Below are 16,687 nucleotides of genomic sequence, written 5' to 3' on the forward strand. Positions count from 1 at the left end.
TATACCAGATGCACGTCTGCAATTTTAGAGTCCCAGCACTTCCCCTAAAAAAGACACAGCTCAATGTAAAAGTGTAAAGTCCCTTACAATTTCAATGCATTCTTTAACTTATACAAGTTCGCTCCACCTCTAAACATCCATGGCCTGTGGAAGGTATGCTAAATCCAGAATGATGACCAGTCAAAACATTTAAAAAGAATTCAAATAAGATCCATCAAGTTTAAAATGATATTTAAATGCCTACACAAACTTTCTTTTTAGACTTTGTGACTCATTTGTCTTACTAGGGAGAAAACCTACATTGAGTGTTCCAATTCACATATTTCATAATCGTAAACATTAATTATCATAAATACATGCTGCATTTGACACATTACGTGATAATTCATTCAATCATTAACATGGGATTACATAATCATGGTTTCCTCAATGAAAACACAGAATTTGTTGTTTTTCTTTCTGCCATAGTCGCAAACACCAGAAGAAGAAAAAGTGTTTGCAAACAAAATATTTCCAGATTGTATTACAAAGGAATACCTCTACAATTCCAGATTCAAAGAGTATTATTACATTAAGTATAATTATTATTGACAACACCCTTCTTTTTCAACTATTGTATCCCTAGCAGTCTCTTATGCAAAACAAACACACACAGAGTACCGGGACTCAGAAGTTTAGTTCAATATCAATTCCCTAAAAACAAAACTGAGAATTTATGTAGGTATCTATATCTAGAATTTTATCTGGCAGAATGAATACATCTCTGTCATAGGCAGTGCTGTATAGTTATTCACCTGGAGCAGGTAAGCAAGGAATACAAATATGTCTGACAGGTAAATTAAATGAGAAAAGAACACTGTCACGTCAGTTCTTCACATTACATAATGTTTGCTGCACAACCAAGTCCACTTGTACGCTGTATTATAAGGCAAGCAGTTGGAATTATAAGTTTGCACAGCATCTACTGCTTAACCTGCTGATTTTTCAAACAAAAGGTTTACAACTTAGCTGAAGCTGCATATGAAATACATGGAGATCCTGATATTTTTCAATAACTCAATTGAACATTGAATTGAGAATTTCGAAAATGACAAAATATTTTTTTTTTAGATCTTTTTAAGATCTGATGTCTTCTATGTTAAGATATTAAATAAATGTCTAAGGCATAATGAAGTTCTGTAGACTTGTGTATAAAAAGATCTTACAAAAGCTCTCGGGTAAAAACAAAAAAAAGAAGAACCTGATGCTAAGCCCAAGGAGAGAGGTTTTAAAAATTACATTTTGGTAATATTTACGCTCAGTCTTTGTACCCTTCCCTTTACTAAACCCAAAACAGTAAATGTTGTGAAATCTGGTCCAACAATATTTCATATCTGCTGACGACAGTTACCTATCACTGAAAAGAGCGCTCTATCGATTCCCTCTGAATTGTAAATGACACAATGTCTGCTGCTAAACTATTTACCAAAATTCTCATACAAAACAATGTAGGTTTTGCCACACGTTTAATCCTATTGTTTTCAAGAGCATAATCTACTAACCTTTGCTGTCAAGGGACTTCCTTTCATATTAAAACCTGTGTCAAATCAGCTATCTGAAATCTAATTTGATGTTAAAAGCAGTCTAGAAAGTCCTTGGTAATGACCGAATATACATCGTTAGCTTCAGTATTAAACTTGTATCTTGTTCCAATGAACCTACACTTTTCTAGTTTTCTCTTCAGCATAGAATAGTCTGAAAGGGAACTGTAAAAGCAGTTAAAACCCTTTTGTCCACAAGAAGGAAAGAATCTTAGTCAAAATATTCGATTATGCGGGTGTCCAATTCTTTTATCCTTCATGATAATATTACAAATGGAACAGGTGAGGCAAAGTGATGTTCTATTTTTGAGATAATTAATCCTTGTGCAGTATTGGTATATTTCTCTGTGATCTGGCCATCAATTCTCTCAAATAATTTACTTACTCCAATATAGGAAAGGTCTCATCTCAAAATCGCTTAAACTAATAGTCTACTTATAGAGTCTTTACATCAGAATCCATGATGGAGTGGAAGTTTTACATTTTTAAAACTAGGTTTGGAGATTCCAACTAACATTTTTGGACACAAAGGATATTATAATAATCACATTTTAGTTTTGCAAATATAAATTATTTCTAATTGGATGCATTGTGACTCTTGTAAATTTGTTATAAGTCGACTCTTCAAATTGAATATGTACTATCTGACAATTCATGTTCCAAGAATGTTTCCACCCGGTGGAATTTTAGTAACAAATATTTTAGAATATCGCAGACACACAAGATGTGCTTAAATGTAAGAGGCATCTTTTGGAAATGCATCACTGTAAATAATCAACTCTAGTATTAGGGGGATCAGGAATGTTTTTAATATTAATCTTTTATGAGAAAATGGAAAACTTAATTTTCTCAAGTAGTACAGATAAACATAATACATTGCAATCTGCACTCTTTTATCTAACAAATATGAGAGACTGCACCATAATCAATGACTTCATCTGAAAGCCTATACCTAAAAATGACTGAAACACATTTTACCAAGTAAAGAGTAGCTACAGTTGCTTTTGGGAGATACCTTGATTGAAGTAAATGGTGTAAGACTGACTGCCTCGAGCCAGGACCTTCAGAGGCCCTTTTAGGGAATGATTAATATATTATAATACAGCAAATCAGTGGAGAAGTCAATTTAGTAACCATGGTGTAATGAGAAGACATTAATTTAGAGATTTAGAGTACACAGACTTTTCACTATCATCAGTGTTAGGTGGGGGAAGGAGAGCAATTTCTGGGAGTTTGCGGAGACTGCCATTTGTTAATTCTATGTTTCTAGATGACATGAATCACCACAAATAGAGTCAAATACAGCATGTGTTAGTAAATACATGATTATGAAATCTTGGGACATCAACATCTTCCTGACAGTTAAGGTAAGTGAAGCATTTAACATATGAAACTTCAAAGAACAGATATACATGGATGGTGTTTATTGAAAATAGTTTACGTCCATTTTCACTTTTTTGCACAGTATATTCACATGTGACTGATTTTTTTTTTACATTGAGAGAGCCACAAGTGATACAAGGATACTAGAAGGAATTCAAAATATACTTATTATTTGAAAACTCAAACACTATGTTGCTGTAACCACATTGCTAGAAAAATTTAGCAGCATGAAAAAGTAAACATACTTTAAAACAATAAATTTTACTGCATGTGTGTGTGTTCATTTGTAGTGCAAGCTTTGAGGAGATGGGGTTGCAGCAAGCATCTTCATCGGTATCTTCCTGAGAAAACTATCTTCTAGGCGTCAAGATACTACAGCACAGATAATTCAAAATAGATTATTGCAACTTAACAATTGTAACTATTTTACATGCAAACTTACTGTAAGACTAAATCCTTCAATGCCTGTACAGAACAAATGGTGATCTCATACGAAGTTCAAAAACAGGTAAAATACCTCATTATGCAAATAATCAAAATCTTTAATTTGTGCCATGGAGTTGGTAACACTAATACCAAATACAATTCTTTGGGAGTGAGACCTGTTTATTTAAAGCCCTGTTGAAAAGGGCTTGGCTGCCATCTTGGATTTTCCACATTGAACCACTAAGATTACTGCTTTTCTCAAAAACATTTGATAATTATTTTTTATAAATAGGACACCTGGAAAACTCCAAGCTAGCTATGGGCTTAAAATGTTGAAAATGCTTATTGAAGGCTCTAAGTGGAAATGTAATTAAAGTTTTGGGGAAAAGTTTTACGTAATGTATAGGGAGAGTATTAATTATTTCAGTTACATCAGGGAAGGGAGCAATAACTGGATTATGGATTGGAGTCTAGCCTCGATAACAGAGTGTAATGATTCTAAGGGCTGATCAAGTTATACAATTGATGTATCAGATATCCTATGGTTTAAGCTCCATTTGCTTTTGGATGGATGAACACTGCACTCTCACAAGATAACAATTGTAGATTCCTCTATATTCTTCTCCTTTAGTGAGAGCAGGATGAACGTCATAGTGAAAAGTTCAAGTTTTGGTCACTTTTGTACATACATAAAGCAATATGAAGCACTCTATTGTCTTCACTATTTATTGTAAAAAAAGATTTTTGGTGAAATGTTTTCCATTTTCACTATTTTATGAGCAGAGTGGGCCCTTGGGGCTTCCCTCCTAGACTAAGATGTTTTAGTATTGTTAATTTATGTGTATATTTATTTAGTTAGGACGTCCAACATTGGTCCTCAAGGGTTGGATCCTAGCCAGATTTTCAGGAGAACCATAGACTGTTAAATTGTGCAGTTTAGATTAAATTACAAGTAAATCTACCTAATGTGGATTTCTTAAAGAATGTATCAATGCATGTGTTTGTCCACACTCTCAGTCAAGACAATTCCCACATTTTCTCATTCTAGCTCTACATAAGAGCTTCAAAACTTTAAGTGGTCAAGCAACTCTTGTCTATCCAATACCAACTAAGATCACAGGATTGGACATCTATTTTGGCAGCCTATACACACTGAGCCAGTACAATACGTAGTAGCTTTATTGTAATGGACAGAATGCTGCCTACAAAATTAATTTTGCAAGTGGTGACAAGTAATGGTGCTTGTTCATGTGTGAATTGTGGCTAATGAACTCTGTTTTAATGATTATATTACATACTTTATAATTGTATTAATTACTTGTAGTGCCTTGGTTTTAAAGTGGATTGAAGATAATTTAGTAAAGTTATATTATTGAGATATTGCTACTCGGAATACATCGGTTTAACTTGTTATGGTATTGCCCTCTTGCATTGTATTCAGCATTCTTCACGGCTACTGTCATCAATGCTCATTATTAATACACATCAATAAATATTTGTATTGCTGTGCGTGTTCATTATGTTCACTTAATATTTAAGGACCCGCTTGCTAACAGTACTTTAAGAACTAGGCTCAGGAACTCACCATCGTGTTGCACTTTCAGTAACACAAATTTTGTTATGACGAAAAAAGAAATCCCCAAAGCTCTGCAGGAGTAATGACATCCATGTCTCGTCAAATAAGCAAGGGTTGGCCTACGCAGCACCTAGCAATGAAAAATGCATGATGGGAAAATTGTATCTGTCAGTGATAAAGAAACACCTGTGCCCCATGTACTGGAAGTACTAGGGGTCTGGCCTTTAATCTTTGGCAAATGACAATCGCGGTGACACTAACAACCGGAGAAAAGACAGTCTTGGTTTCGGGACTTCACAGTACACCTTGGCCCACAAATGGCGGCACACTTATTGGAGTGGCTGAGATTCAAGTTATATTCAATAGGATCAATCATTTATCTTTGTTTGGATTTCTGGGGTGGTGACATGCTATCATAGAGGTTCATGTATATGATAGGCCATCAAATTCCCTCTTAACTGGAGAAGCTATTGCTGTGGCATTGGAAGAGGAAAGTAAAATAGTTGCGGAAAGCAGGGTTACAGAAATATATCTGAATAACGCTTGGGCCTAGGGTGCTACTGTATCTCCATCACTTCGTGCAATTCCCAGTAAACAAAGCGGACAGTGACTTTCCAGGGCTTTTCAAGCCATACATAGCAGATGGATTTGCTGCAGAAAACCACATACAAGAATAACTTGACATCCTTAGTACAGATGGTTTAGAAGACACAAATTGTGATGTATTTTACAGGGCTTACAAGCATTTTTGAAGTAAATTCTAACTTGAAGCCAGAATTTTGTACAGACCTATTGGCAGGAATCAACCCCCTATGCAGAGAGATGGCAGTATCCTCGCTTACAGTACTTACGGGGTTTATAAAGCTCTCATGGTCCCTGTCTGACCATCTTACATCCCTCAAGCCCCTCCGCCACCCCTGTTAAATAACGCTAGGTCAACATGTGTGTTTCGGCCTTGAGCCATGTGCTCCACTAGACTGTACTGGCTACACGGACAAATGGAGGCAGGTGGGTTTGGGCTCGTCGGCTGGAGTACGTTCTCAGTTCACGCTGTCTTCGTCGCTCCCATCTCTGTCCTCTTTGGCTTCGGAAATACTGCTTTCATCAATGTTCTCCAAGGAGTCAGCGTGCTGTATGGACAGCTCCGACAGCGCGATGCTGGGCAAAGTACTCTGCTCCGGGTACAACCACGGCTTGTGCTGGGGGTTATGCTTGCGCTTCCATTCCGGGTACTTCAAGCAGGCTTTGTACATTTTCTTCATGGCCTGTGAAGGAAAAGGGGGGGGGATTTCAATTAGAGTGGGACTTTTGAGTAAAAATATGTACATTTTCAATGACCCCATCTTAAATTGACCAGATTTTCATTTGTCACCCATATCAATTTAGTAATACATTTAGTGTGTGGCCTTTACATACTTGTTAGGACTCTGTCTTTGTTGTCATGCCCAGGAGGTTTACACAGTATGCTAGTTATTTTAGGGTTATACAGGGTTTCATTACAAGTAGACTGATGCGCAACAGTTTAATTAAAATGTAGCTCAATTGGATGGTACAGAAGCAGGAAGAAAATAAATACATCTTAGTTTACAATGCAGTAAGGGGTCAACCAGAAACTGTAGCATACTTTTAAATAGTTACTGAGTAACTGCTTTTAAAATTAGATTTTTCTAAGACTCAAAGCTGCATTTTATGGAGAAACGGTTCAGCTTTTTTTTATCCACTACGTCCATACTAGTGGCACCGGCTCCCTATGTTTCTGACGAGCAACCTCTACACTTGGAAGGCAGCTACAATCAATTCACATATCTACTGCTCCTGGCTCTCTCAATCGCCCTTGTTACAATAATGTAAACATGTGTGTATGATGTACAAATGACAACCTTTTCGTTAATGTGTCTGTACTATGCCTCAATCATTATTCACAATGTATCACATCCATGAAAAATCCTAAATTGTTATCACCCAAACTGTTTTTAAACTTATGTACTGCCCTTTTTGTTATGTTGCAGCATTTCTTGTTGAAATTGCTTCTGGTTGCTCAAATTAAATATTTGGAAGTGAGGTGCACCTATGTGTAGTCGGAAACAGCCTTTGCAACTAGGTTTTTAACAAGCATTTTTTACATATTTAAGGTAATATATATATATAAATATTTATAAACAATGCATGGTAATGGCATGTGCTGTAAAAGCATATGAGCTATACAAAAATGAGGGTTAAAAATGCGTTGTAAAGACATGCAAAGTATTTCCTGCATTGTTCCGTCATACAACATGTGCAAAAGCAATGGCCCTGTAATGTTTCCCGAGATGTCTCACAGGGCTTCCTGGTGCTCTACCACGCGTATCAGTGAACCCTAAACTCTGCAAGGTCTTTTGTGAGGGAGTCTGTTCTCGTCTGCCAAGGAACCAGTTAGGGCACAGCGGCACTTGCGTGCGGCAACTCAAAAAGGCATGGAGGATCTATATTGGCTGAATGTGGTGCAAATCTTTTTTTATTTTTTTATTTCTTTTATTATCCATAGTTACAAAAAATAAAGAAAAAACACAAAGACAACATTGTTACATTCATATACGGTTATAGACATCATAAATGTATGCTACGTAGCCACGTAATCAATCAGTTATCCAATATTCAGTCAGTGATAACTTTATTTCGGTCATAAGACCATAAAAGTACACATAAGTACATCAGCAAATACAATAAGACAATAAATAAGCATAAAAGATTAAAAGAGGAGTTAAACTACAAGTTATCAGTGAAAGAGGAAAAAGTACAAAAATTAATTTTAAAAAATTCGTCTCCTACGCCACATGCTGTATAGATAGCGAGATACTGCAAAGACAATAGGGGGTGGGTGTCCTAAGTTAAAGACCTACAAGCCTGCATAAAATAACGAAATCCCAAGTTCCTGCAGGTGGGAATCAACCAACGTTTTCTGATTACATAGTAGGCAGGACAGAAGAACAACACATGTGCAACAGTCTCCGTTTTATAATTACATGCAGGGCAAATTTCCTGGTTCTGCGTCTGCCACTTAGATGAGAAGGACCTAACCGGTAGGGTACCATGTCTTAACTGAATGTATAGTTTTCGGGCAAGCGGAGGTTCAATTTGGTCCATAAATTCCTCAAGTTTTGGGTCTGGTTTAACTATGAGGAACTCTGAAGTCAACCTACCCACCGCTGTAGAGCTCGAAAGTGATTGAGAATTCTGTATACATATCAGGGAGAGGAGTTCTTTCTTTGATAGCCCAGAACAGTAGGTTTCCGGGGTTACCCACAGTTCCGGCAGTCCTAGACAAATACTAACTGCATTAATATGCTGGAGCCAAGGGATCTTTTTGTGTTTAAGGACAGGCCAAATCTCAGCAAATTCTGCTCTATATGAGGCCAGTTCAGGGACTGACCACAACCTCTTCCAATACAAGATTGATCTGGCACTGATGATCTCCTCTATTGGGACTAAACCAAGGTCAAATCTAAGGGGGATCAAAGGCGTGCTAGAAGGGAGCCCTACAAGAGTTCTTAAAAAGGACTGCTCAGCCTTTATGAGGGTCCTGTCTGCTTATGTCCCCAATATTACATACATACCACCATCACTACTACACGAACAGCTACCCCATGCTATGCTCGATCATAGGTTCCCATATCGCCAAACCAAACCTTCTTCTGCAAGGGTTTTTAAGTGCATATAAGCTAACTTCTAAATTAAAGATATTATAAAACTTTGCCTGCCAACTTCCAAACGGGGGAGCCTCCGACTGTAACCAAGACGTGGCAATACAGAGTCGAGCCACTGCTGCCGCTATAAAAACTAAAAAGCGATATTTAAACAGAGGTTGACCCTCCATCAGATCCTCTCCAATTCCTAACAGCATCATACTAGCAGAAAATCGAATTGGTTTTCCAATGACCAATGAAATAAATTTTTCAATGTGCCCAAAAAATTGTCCAAGCTTAGGACACAAAAAAAATATATGCACCATATCAGCATTATCTCCCCTACAGCGAAAACATTTCCCATTGTTTACCAAGTTCCTCACCCCACCCCATTTCATCATAGCCGCAGGGGTACGATACAAATTAAAGACCGTTTTATAATGCTGTGCCCTTAATGAGGCTGTAAGACATACCTTTCGAGCCACAGTTATGGTGTTTTCAACCGAAATCCCACTGTCTGCCAAGGTTTCTCTCCATTTAAGATTAACTGTCTCCATATCATCCCTTCTAGATGTTAACAGTATTTGATACATCACTCCTATCTTTGCCTTACGCCTAATAGCCTCAACTATTTCATAAGACCTAACCGTCGAGACAGGTTTCATTAAAAAGTCACGAATCTGCAAAAACTTAAAGAATTGTATGGTTGAGATATTATATTTGTCCCTCAAGTTAGCGAAGGACAGACAGACCCCATCAGTAGCATAAAAATCACCCAAACATATAATACCTTTTAATTTCAAGTCCCTTGTTATGTGATCACAGAAGATGGGGGGTAATAGTTGATCTGCTGACAATGGTGTATATGAAGAGAGTGTAGGAATCTGAAATGCTTTCCTGACAGTATCCCAAACCCGAAGGCAGCCCCCAGAATCTTAAATCGAGTCCTTTTATAGTAACTTCCATCAGGTATGGTAAAAAGACAATTATATGTCACAGGGCCCAATACCATCTGATAGATAGAGGGTGCCTCTGCGGGGTTGCTCACCTCTTCCCCTGTCAATAATATAGGCATGTTGGCCAATAGACAAGATATATGATAAAAAAAGAAATCTGGGACTGCCCACCCACCCCGCTCCACTGGAAGAGTCACATATCGAGCAGCTCTCCGCGGTCTCCCTGGCGACCAAAGATACCTGGCACATAATGATTGAAGATCTTGTATCTTGGATTTGGGAATTCCAAGGGGTACTGCCCTGAAAAAAAACATAACTCTCGGGAGAATAACCATTTTCAATAAATTAGATCTTCCCACTAATGAAAGATGCAGACTTTCCCAATTTGTCAGGGCTGTTTTAGTCTTGTCCATTATAGAGTCCCAATTAACCTGTACTAGATCTTTTAAGCAGGGTCTGATTTTGATGCCCAGATACAGAGCTTCAACAACTCTCTGCGCTTTTACACGTGAACAATCTGTGCAGACCAACTGAGTTTTAGTAATATTTAACTTATATCCAGACACAGCCCCAAATCTACCAGCTAACTGTTCGATCTCTGGAATAGCTGTGTCAGGATCAGTTGTTATAACAGCAATATCGTCTGCATATGCCAACACAGAAAAATGCTCATTGTTCACCATGAACGGTGGAATGTGATTGCTTAGTTCCAGCATGTTTAAAAAGGGGTTAATGTACAGAGCAAACAGGAGCGGGGAGCACGGACAGCCCTGTCTCGTACCCCTAGATATAATAACATCATTGGAACTATATCCCATTGCACATATCTTAGCAGTGGGGGACCAATAGAGAACCTGCAGGGCTTGTATAAACCCAGGACCAAATCCCATACGGTATAGAACCCCCCAAAGGAATCCCCAGGCCACTCGGTCAAACGCCTTCTCGGCATCGAGCAGGACGAGCCCCAGCATCCTAGACTCGGCCTGCGCGATGTCGAGAAGGGCCACGACTCTGTTAACGTGATTGACCGTGCCACGTCCTGATATAAAGCCATGTTGTCTTTTCGAAACCAAGTAAGGGACAACCACTGATAATCTATTAGCCAACATTTTTGCATATAGCTTGTCGTCACAATTCACCAAAGAGATTGGGCGATACGAACCTGGAAGGTCAGCAGGAATGTGGTGCAAATCTAAAGTAATTATGGTTGACACTAATGTGGAGTTGAAGTAGGGGTTGAAGTTAGCGATGGAACCACAAGAGATGTGAACAGTGATGGTCTACAGCAGTCGCAGCCGGCAGGCTCACGGCTGGTGGGGCGGGCGCGCGCGGGTAGGGGGATCTGGGTGTGGGCGGGGCAAGTGGTTGCAAGGGAAGTGGGGGTCAAGCGGGGAGGGGGGGGTTTGACAAATAAGATTTTTTTTTAAACTTACTTTCCCGGGTCCTGCGTCTTCACAGCTGGGTCTGCTCCAGCTTTCCTGCCTTCGCAGGAAAAGGAAGCAGGAAGCCTCCCTTCCCTAAGCCAATCACAGTGCTGTGATGGCAGCGTTGTGATTGGTTGGGACGCTGACCACACAGGCGTCTATGGGGACACGCCCACCTGCCCACCCCCAACGAACCCCTTCTGCCTTTTGCTTTCTCGCAGTGCGAGAAGCAGAAACATAAAATGGTATTTATAATATCATTCTATGTTTCTGCTTCTCACATTGCGAGAAAGTAGTGAGGCGACGCTCCTCTGCCCACATGGAGGAGCCACCCCTGGTCTAGAATATGGTCAATACTCCTCTTTCAAAATAGGAAAGGAAATGAGGTATTAATCAAACAAGGTCTCTCCAAGCCCTCCCGGAGCTAGCTCGATACCAAATAGTGAATATGATGGAGTGTTGTAAAGACATTCTTAATAAAAAGTGCATTCCAATATAGGTCTTTAATCTAATTTAGGTGAAAATTTACCAATCTCAGGAATTCAACAAGTCCTATTTCAAGAGGTGCAACTTTTACACGTGCGCCGAGGCACTTCTGCACCGAAGCACTACTGCCAGCATAACTGTGCACATTGTATAGTTAAGCACACAGCAGTTTGGTGCAGTGGGCCAATTTTCTTAATTTTTTTTTAATCATCGAACAAATGTATTTCTCCATGAAGAAATCGCTTCACCGATAACTCCAACAGTTTTGAGGGTGTTCTTTCCCATGTCCTCTTTATGCAGGGATTTTCTTCTGATATGGACTACATCTCTGATAGTTTCCATGGTAGTAAGGGGACTAGAGAGGAGTTTATGGGGATTCCTAAACTTTCCAATGAAACTGCACCGTGAAGTGCACACTCCCCCACCCTTGAATGGGTTTTATTCATGACCATTATTATGCAATCGTGGAAAAATTGTGCATGGGTCAAAGTACGAATGCAAGGTCGCCTTTAGTGAATTCTCTTAAATCCAATATTTTGTGTGTGTAAGTCATACTTACAAATGGCTTTGTGGCTGAAGCGCCTACAGACCAGACAAATTTGAAAATAATTTTACCAAGTGAGAGGGGGCGGGGCCTTGAAGGGGAGGGGCTTGGAGTGGAGGACAGGGTTTTAATGCCCCTCACTATCTGGCAAATCATGGAGGGGGGACGGGGCTGGAAAGCTCCACCCTGCTCAAGTCCACCATACCCCAAACAAATACCCTAGGCTTCTGAGACGGTCACCGACGGTTTGGGGAGGTGGTCAAGCTCCTGATGGACCTCAGCTGCCGGGAGCCTTCAAACACGAATTGTAAATACACTCTCTTGGGACTTCCAGCTCACTTTGTGCCGCGTTGTGCTATTGGCTGTTCAACGGGAGACTGTCTGATGAGAGTATCGTGTGATGGACCGCCGTGGGAGTTGGCTCATCTGCACTTGGTGTTGTTTAGGTTTTGAAAATGTTATTAAAAGGTCATTCGAAAAGGTATTTTGACTCAATTATATGGAGCACTCCAATATTGCACAGGCTCGCATATATTGCAAATGAGGCACAGCTGCAAAGAAAGACCCTTTGGAACAAGTGAATAAACAGGCGGGAAGATCTTTTTATCTCCATAGTTGCAGGCCATCCCCGCCACGACACTAAATGAGATAAATGCAATGGCTGGTGGCCCAACTGCTTAGGTTTCAAACTTATTTCACATACTTTGCTATTAAAGATGATTAAATATAAATGCATTGCTCAGTGACTGCGTTGCTAATATGCTAATAAATTTCATTTGTTCACTTCAGCAATTTAGTTAATTGCCTTGATTTGAATGTTCCAGGGTTTTATTATGAGCTCCAACAAATTATTCATGTTTTTGTTTATTCTACTTTCATAACGCGCGTCCAGCAAAGCAAAGCAACATGTACTGCTATGGTACAATTTAAAATAAGGTTACCACAAACATACAAAAAAGAGAACAGGCAGGACCATGAAATCCAGAAAGTCCACGAGGAAGAAAATAATTAAACCAATTGAAAGATGTAAATTATCATGCAGCTATTAATCAACAAAGGGCAAATGTGAGTCATATTAAAATGTTTCAAGAAGTGGACACCCAGTACTCTTCACTGACTGATGGGAAAGGTAACAAGCCTTGGCAGATCTTAAATGCAGGAGTGCTGCCAACTGTCTGGATGGTGTTTAATCCAGATGGCAAAGACAGTATGCAAACCAAACAAAGCAATCATGAAGCAGAAGGAACACAACCAAAAATTTGTAGATAGCAAATGCAACCGCAATAACACAAACTACTGACTGTGCCAAAAGGGTGGGCGATAAATTCTGCTTTGCCGGTGGAATTGGTGTAATTTGGAGTTCCTGCCAAATTCCGCCAACCACCCCATGGCAAACTTTTTCTTGCATGCAACTTGACAATGGTAAGTTGGCAAGTGCGAGTGGAATTTGGCATCCCCTATTGCGCTTTTCGGTCACTAGGAGGGTACCCAGCGAAATTTAGCCAACGTGGGTGGTCCTGACCGTTCACGGTCAGAAAGCTGCTAATCAAGTAAAAAATGCACTAGAGCGTGAGCAAAATCAACTTGAGAAGCAGCACCTTCTGGCACACCATGTGGTGCCATTCACACTGATTTTTCAGCACAGAACAAGCTCCCATCACTAAAAATCAGTGTGGACAGCACTACGTGCCTAATTCCGCCCATTCCACCATGGAATCTTGCAGAGTTTTTATGCACTCCGCGGTGAAACTCAGCCAGTTCTGCCCACCCCTAGCCAAAGGCATGATGGCATGCTATTTGTAGGTAGCTCGGAATATGAAGTATTAATATATGTATGTTTGTATGACTGCACATGTTCAATTATGATCCACAAACCTAGCCACAGATCAACGGTTCGTTGTACAAGGTGGTTGCACGCAAAGACTGAGGGATGGGTGAGGAGGGACATTGGAAGACAGAGTGCAGCAGAGAGTGAAGAAAGGATGACGTGAGACAATGCGTGCTGTGTCACAGGGGAAAAGAAGTGAGAGGGGAGAAGTGAGATTATTGGAAGGTGCAGGGACCCAAGAAAGGAGATCTTATGAACAGTCTGATTAAAGACAAGATACAGAGGGCCAGATTTATCAAGGTTTTGTGTCACCCTTGCGCCACGCAAGAGGGTGCAAGGGCGATTCAAAACCCAAGTGTGATTTATCAAGCCATGCAAGGCCACCTTGCGTGGCCCTGCATGGCTTGATAAAGCTAGAGTAAGACAAGGCAGCAGAAGTCGCATCCGTGCATTGCTCTGCCACAGGGAGGCGTTCCATGGGTGAAGCATGGGTGTTCCCACGCATCTGCCCATGGATTTTGGAGCATTCCCAGAACTACCATTAGAGGTACACCTGGGAATGCATCAAAAGGCTACGCTTCCCCAATTGAGGAGTAACAAGTAAAAATATTTTTATTTCTCCTTGTTTTTGTTCTTTCTACATGTGATGCATTCTGAAGGACACTAAGAAAGAGGAAAATGCCTCTCAGGATTGTTTTTGTGAAGGAAGGTACACCTTCAATGCAGACACCCTTGCACCTTGACGCAAGGGTGCCTGCATTGGCGCTACGCAGCCAAAAGTGCACTAGCACTAAGAAAGGACAGATGCGCAGTATAATCGTAAACACAGCGCATTCCTGCCCTTTCATATAGCGAAGTGCAGCAAGGTGGCTTGCTGCATAAATTAATGATAAACCCGGCCCAGGATGACCAGTTGCTGCCTTCAAACCTCGTGACTTATTTTCTTTAGTGGTGGGGAGATGGAACTGGTTCGATTCCAGCTGGGATGGAGCTCCACACCTTGCAATGTGGCATCAGAAGCCCTGGCACCTCATCTTCTCCTTCCAGCACGTCCTCGCGAAGAGTGGCTGCTACTGCATTTCCTTCTTAGTTGTCTTAGACACAGGGTCCTGTGAGGTGGTATCGTCGACTACTCGGTAGAGAATGCAACAGGTCCTAAAGATGATGCAGGCTGGAATGAGGAGCCAGTGGGTCTCAATGAAAGAAGTTGTTATCCTATAAAATTTCAGAAGAATTTGGCCGCGATCCGCCGCAGCATGAGAGTGCTTTTCAGGAGGGTCGGATGGGATAATGGATGCCAGTTAAGGCATTGCCTCTGCCAAGGTGACACAGGATTCACACATCGACAGCCATTTGTAAGTCCTCTTCTGACTTAAGTGGCTTTACATTGTGGAACAGGGACTATTAAACTATAGATTTCCATAAATACATGTCAAACGCCCTCATCGCACCAATTGTCTAAGCATTATGCAGCACAACTTTAGAGTATTCAGTGCCTCCTTAACACCTCATAATCTTGCTGATTCATTGATACATGCGAAGTCTCTGTCACATCGAATGTATCTAAAATATGTTTTTTTTTCTCTTTTATACTCGCAATATTCTTCAGCAAACCGGTCCTAGTTTTCTCTGTTGGGAATCTCATTTTCTGGATAGGTTTTCTTATAGCCTTTTCCCCAAGAGAATATGGGGGGGCTCACTTCCTGTGTCTGCTGGGATCACTTTCTATCCAGTAGTATAAATGGCAAAATCTGTGAACAAAGAAGTACATCAAGAAGACCTGTTCTGGGGGGCGTGGCTAGACGCCCAAGGAGTATGGACGCGTCTTCGTGAGGCTCCCGGTCCCGGAGCGGAGAAGTCCGACTTCGCGATGATTTCCTGAGAAGCGGCTGGCAGCATTTAACATCGGAAGCGCTCCTGCATCGCGCACGATGTTTTACGAGCAGATTTGAGCCGATTTACTTTACCTTTATCAGGTAATGAGTGTCTGCTCGTCTCAGCAGCAGCGCGGCCGCCATTTTGAATTTCGGCTGTATGACCTCTCCTTTCATGAGCTTCTACCACAAAGCGATCTAAAGACATAATTCTAGTGGCAATTGATGTCTCCTTTACTCATGATGCCTGCAAGACCGTTTTTCCTGGTTTTTCTTTGTTGCTGTCTCTGTTTTTACCTCAGCCTACATGGATACTAGCAGTGGCCGCCATTTTAGGTGATGATTCGCCTCATTACCCTCTCCTGATATATTTTTGCTGCCCAATTCTGGATAGGCGCTGGCTGGGTCTGCACAGTCTTTCTTTGGGTCCACGAAAGCTCCTAGCCGTTACTCTCCATTACCACTTCTTTCATGGATTGTAGCTTCTAGTAACCTTATTGGCAAATAAGTTCTGGTCTGCTTTCTTCGCCCTAGCTACCACCCTGCTTGTTGACTCACGACCAGCTACTGTGCACCATATTCGGTGGTTTCTTCTTTTTTGTTGTGCCTTGCTACTAGTCCTACTAGTTGATGGGTAGGACACGGGGCGCTCATACCAGTCCGTCCCTGCCGCCGCGTTCATTTGTCAAAAACTCTACTTTATTCTCACAACTTTCCAAGCTGGAAGATTCGCAGCTGCCTGAGGAAGGGGCTGAGCATTCGATGATGGATCCGGCACCTGCTACAACTGCCAAGTTGAACGTGAAGAGGCTAAAAAAAGACCCTCCCTCGCCTCCCAAAACATCCTCGGATATCTCCATGGAACTTTTGCTACATGAGATAAGGGCTCTTAGACCCTTTATGGAGGAAACAAATTCCACATTACAAGCTCTCTCTGACAAATGGGGG

The 16,687-nt window shown here is 40.8% G+C and overlaps 1 protein-coding gene across 2 annotated transcripts in view; it reads right to left on the reverse strand.

Annotated features, from left to right (window-relative positions):
- Positions 1-2,989: 2,989 nt before the first annotated feature.
- Positions 2,990-16,687, reverse strand: part of LOC146806082 (START domain-containing protein 10-like) — a 321,747-nt gene continuing 308,049 nt past the window's right edge. For both annotated transcript variants that reach the window (XM_085623402.1, XM_085623403.1), the window contains one exon: positions 2,990-6,230. In XM_085623402.1, coding sequence (XP_085479528.1) covers positions 6,006-6,230 — 225 coding nt within the window. In that variant the 3' untranslated portion in view covers positions 2,990-6,005. The remainder of the gene's footprint in view (positions 6,231-16,687) is intronic.

The sequence above is a fragment of the Triturus cristatus genome, chromosome 8, assembly GCF_964204655.1.
Source record: "Triturus cristatus chromosome 8, aTriCri1.1, whole genome shotgun sequence".
Taxonomy (NCBI): Eukaryota; Metazoa; Chordata; class Amphibia; order Caudata; family Salamandridae; genus Triturus; species Triturus cristatus.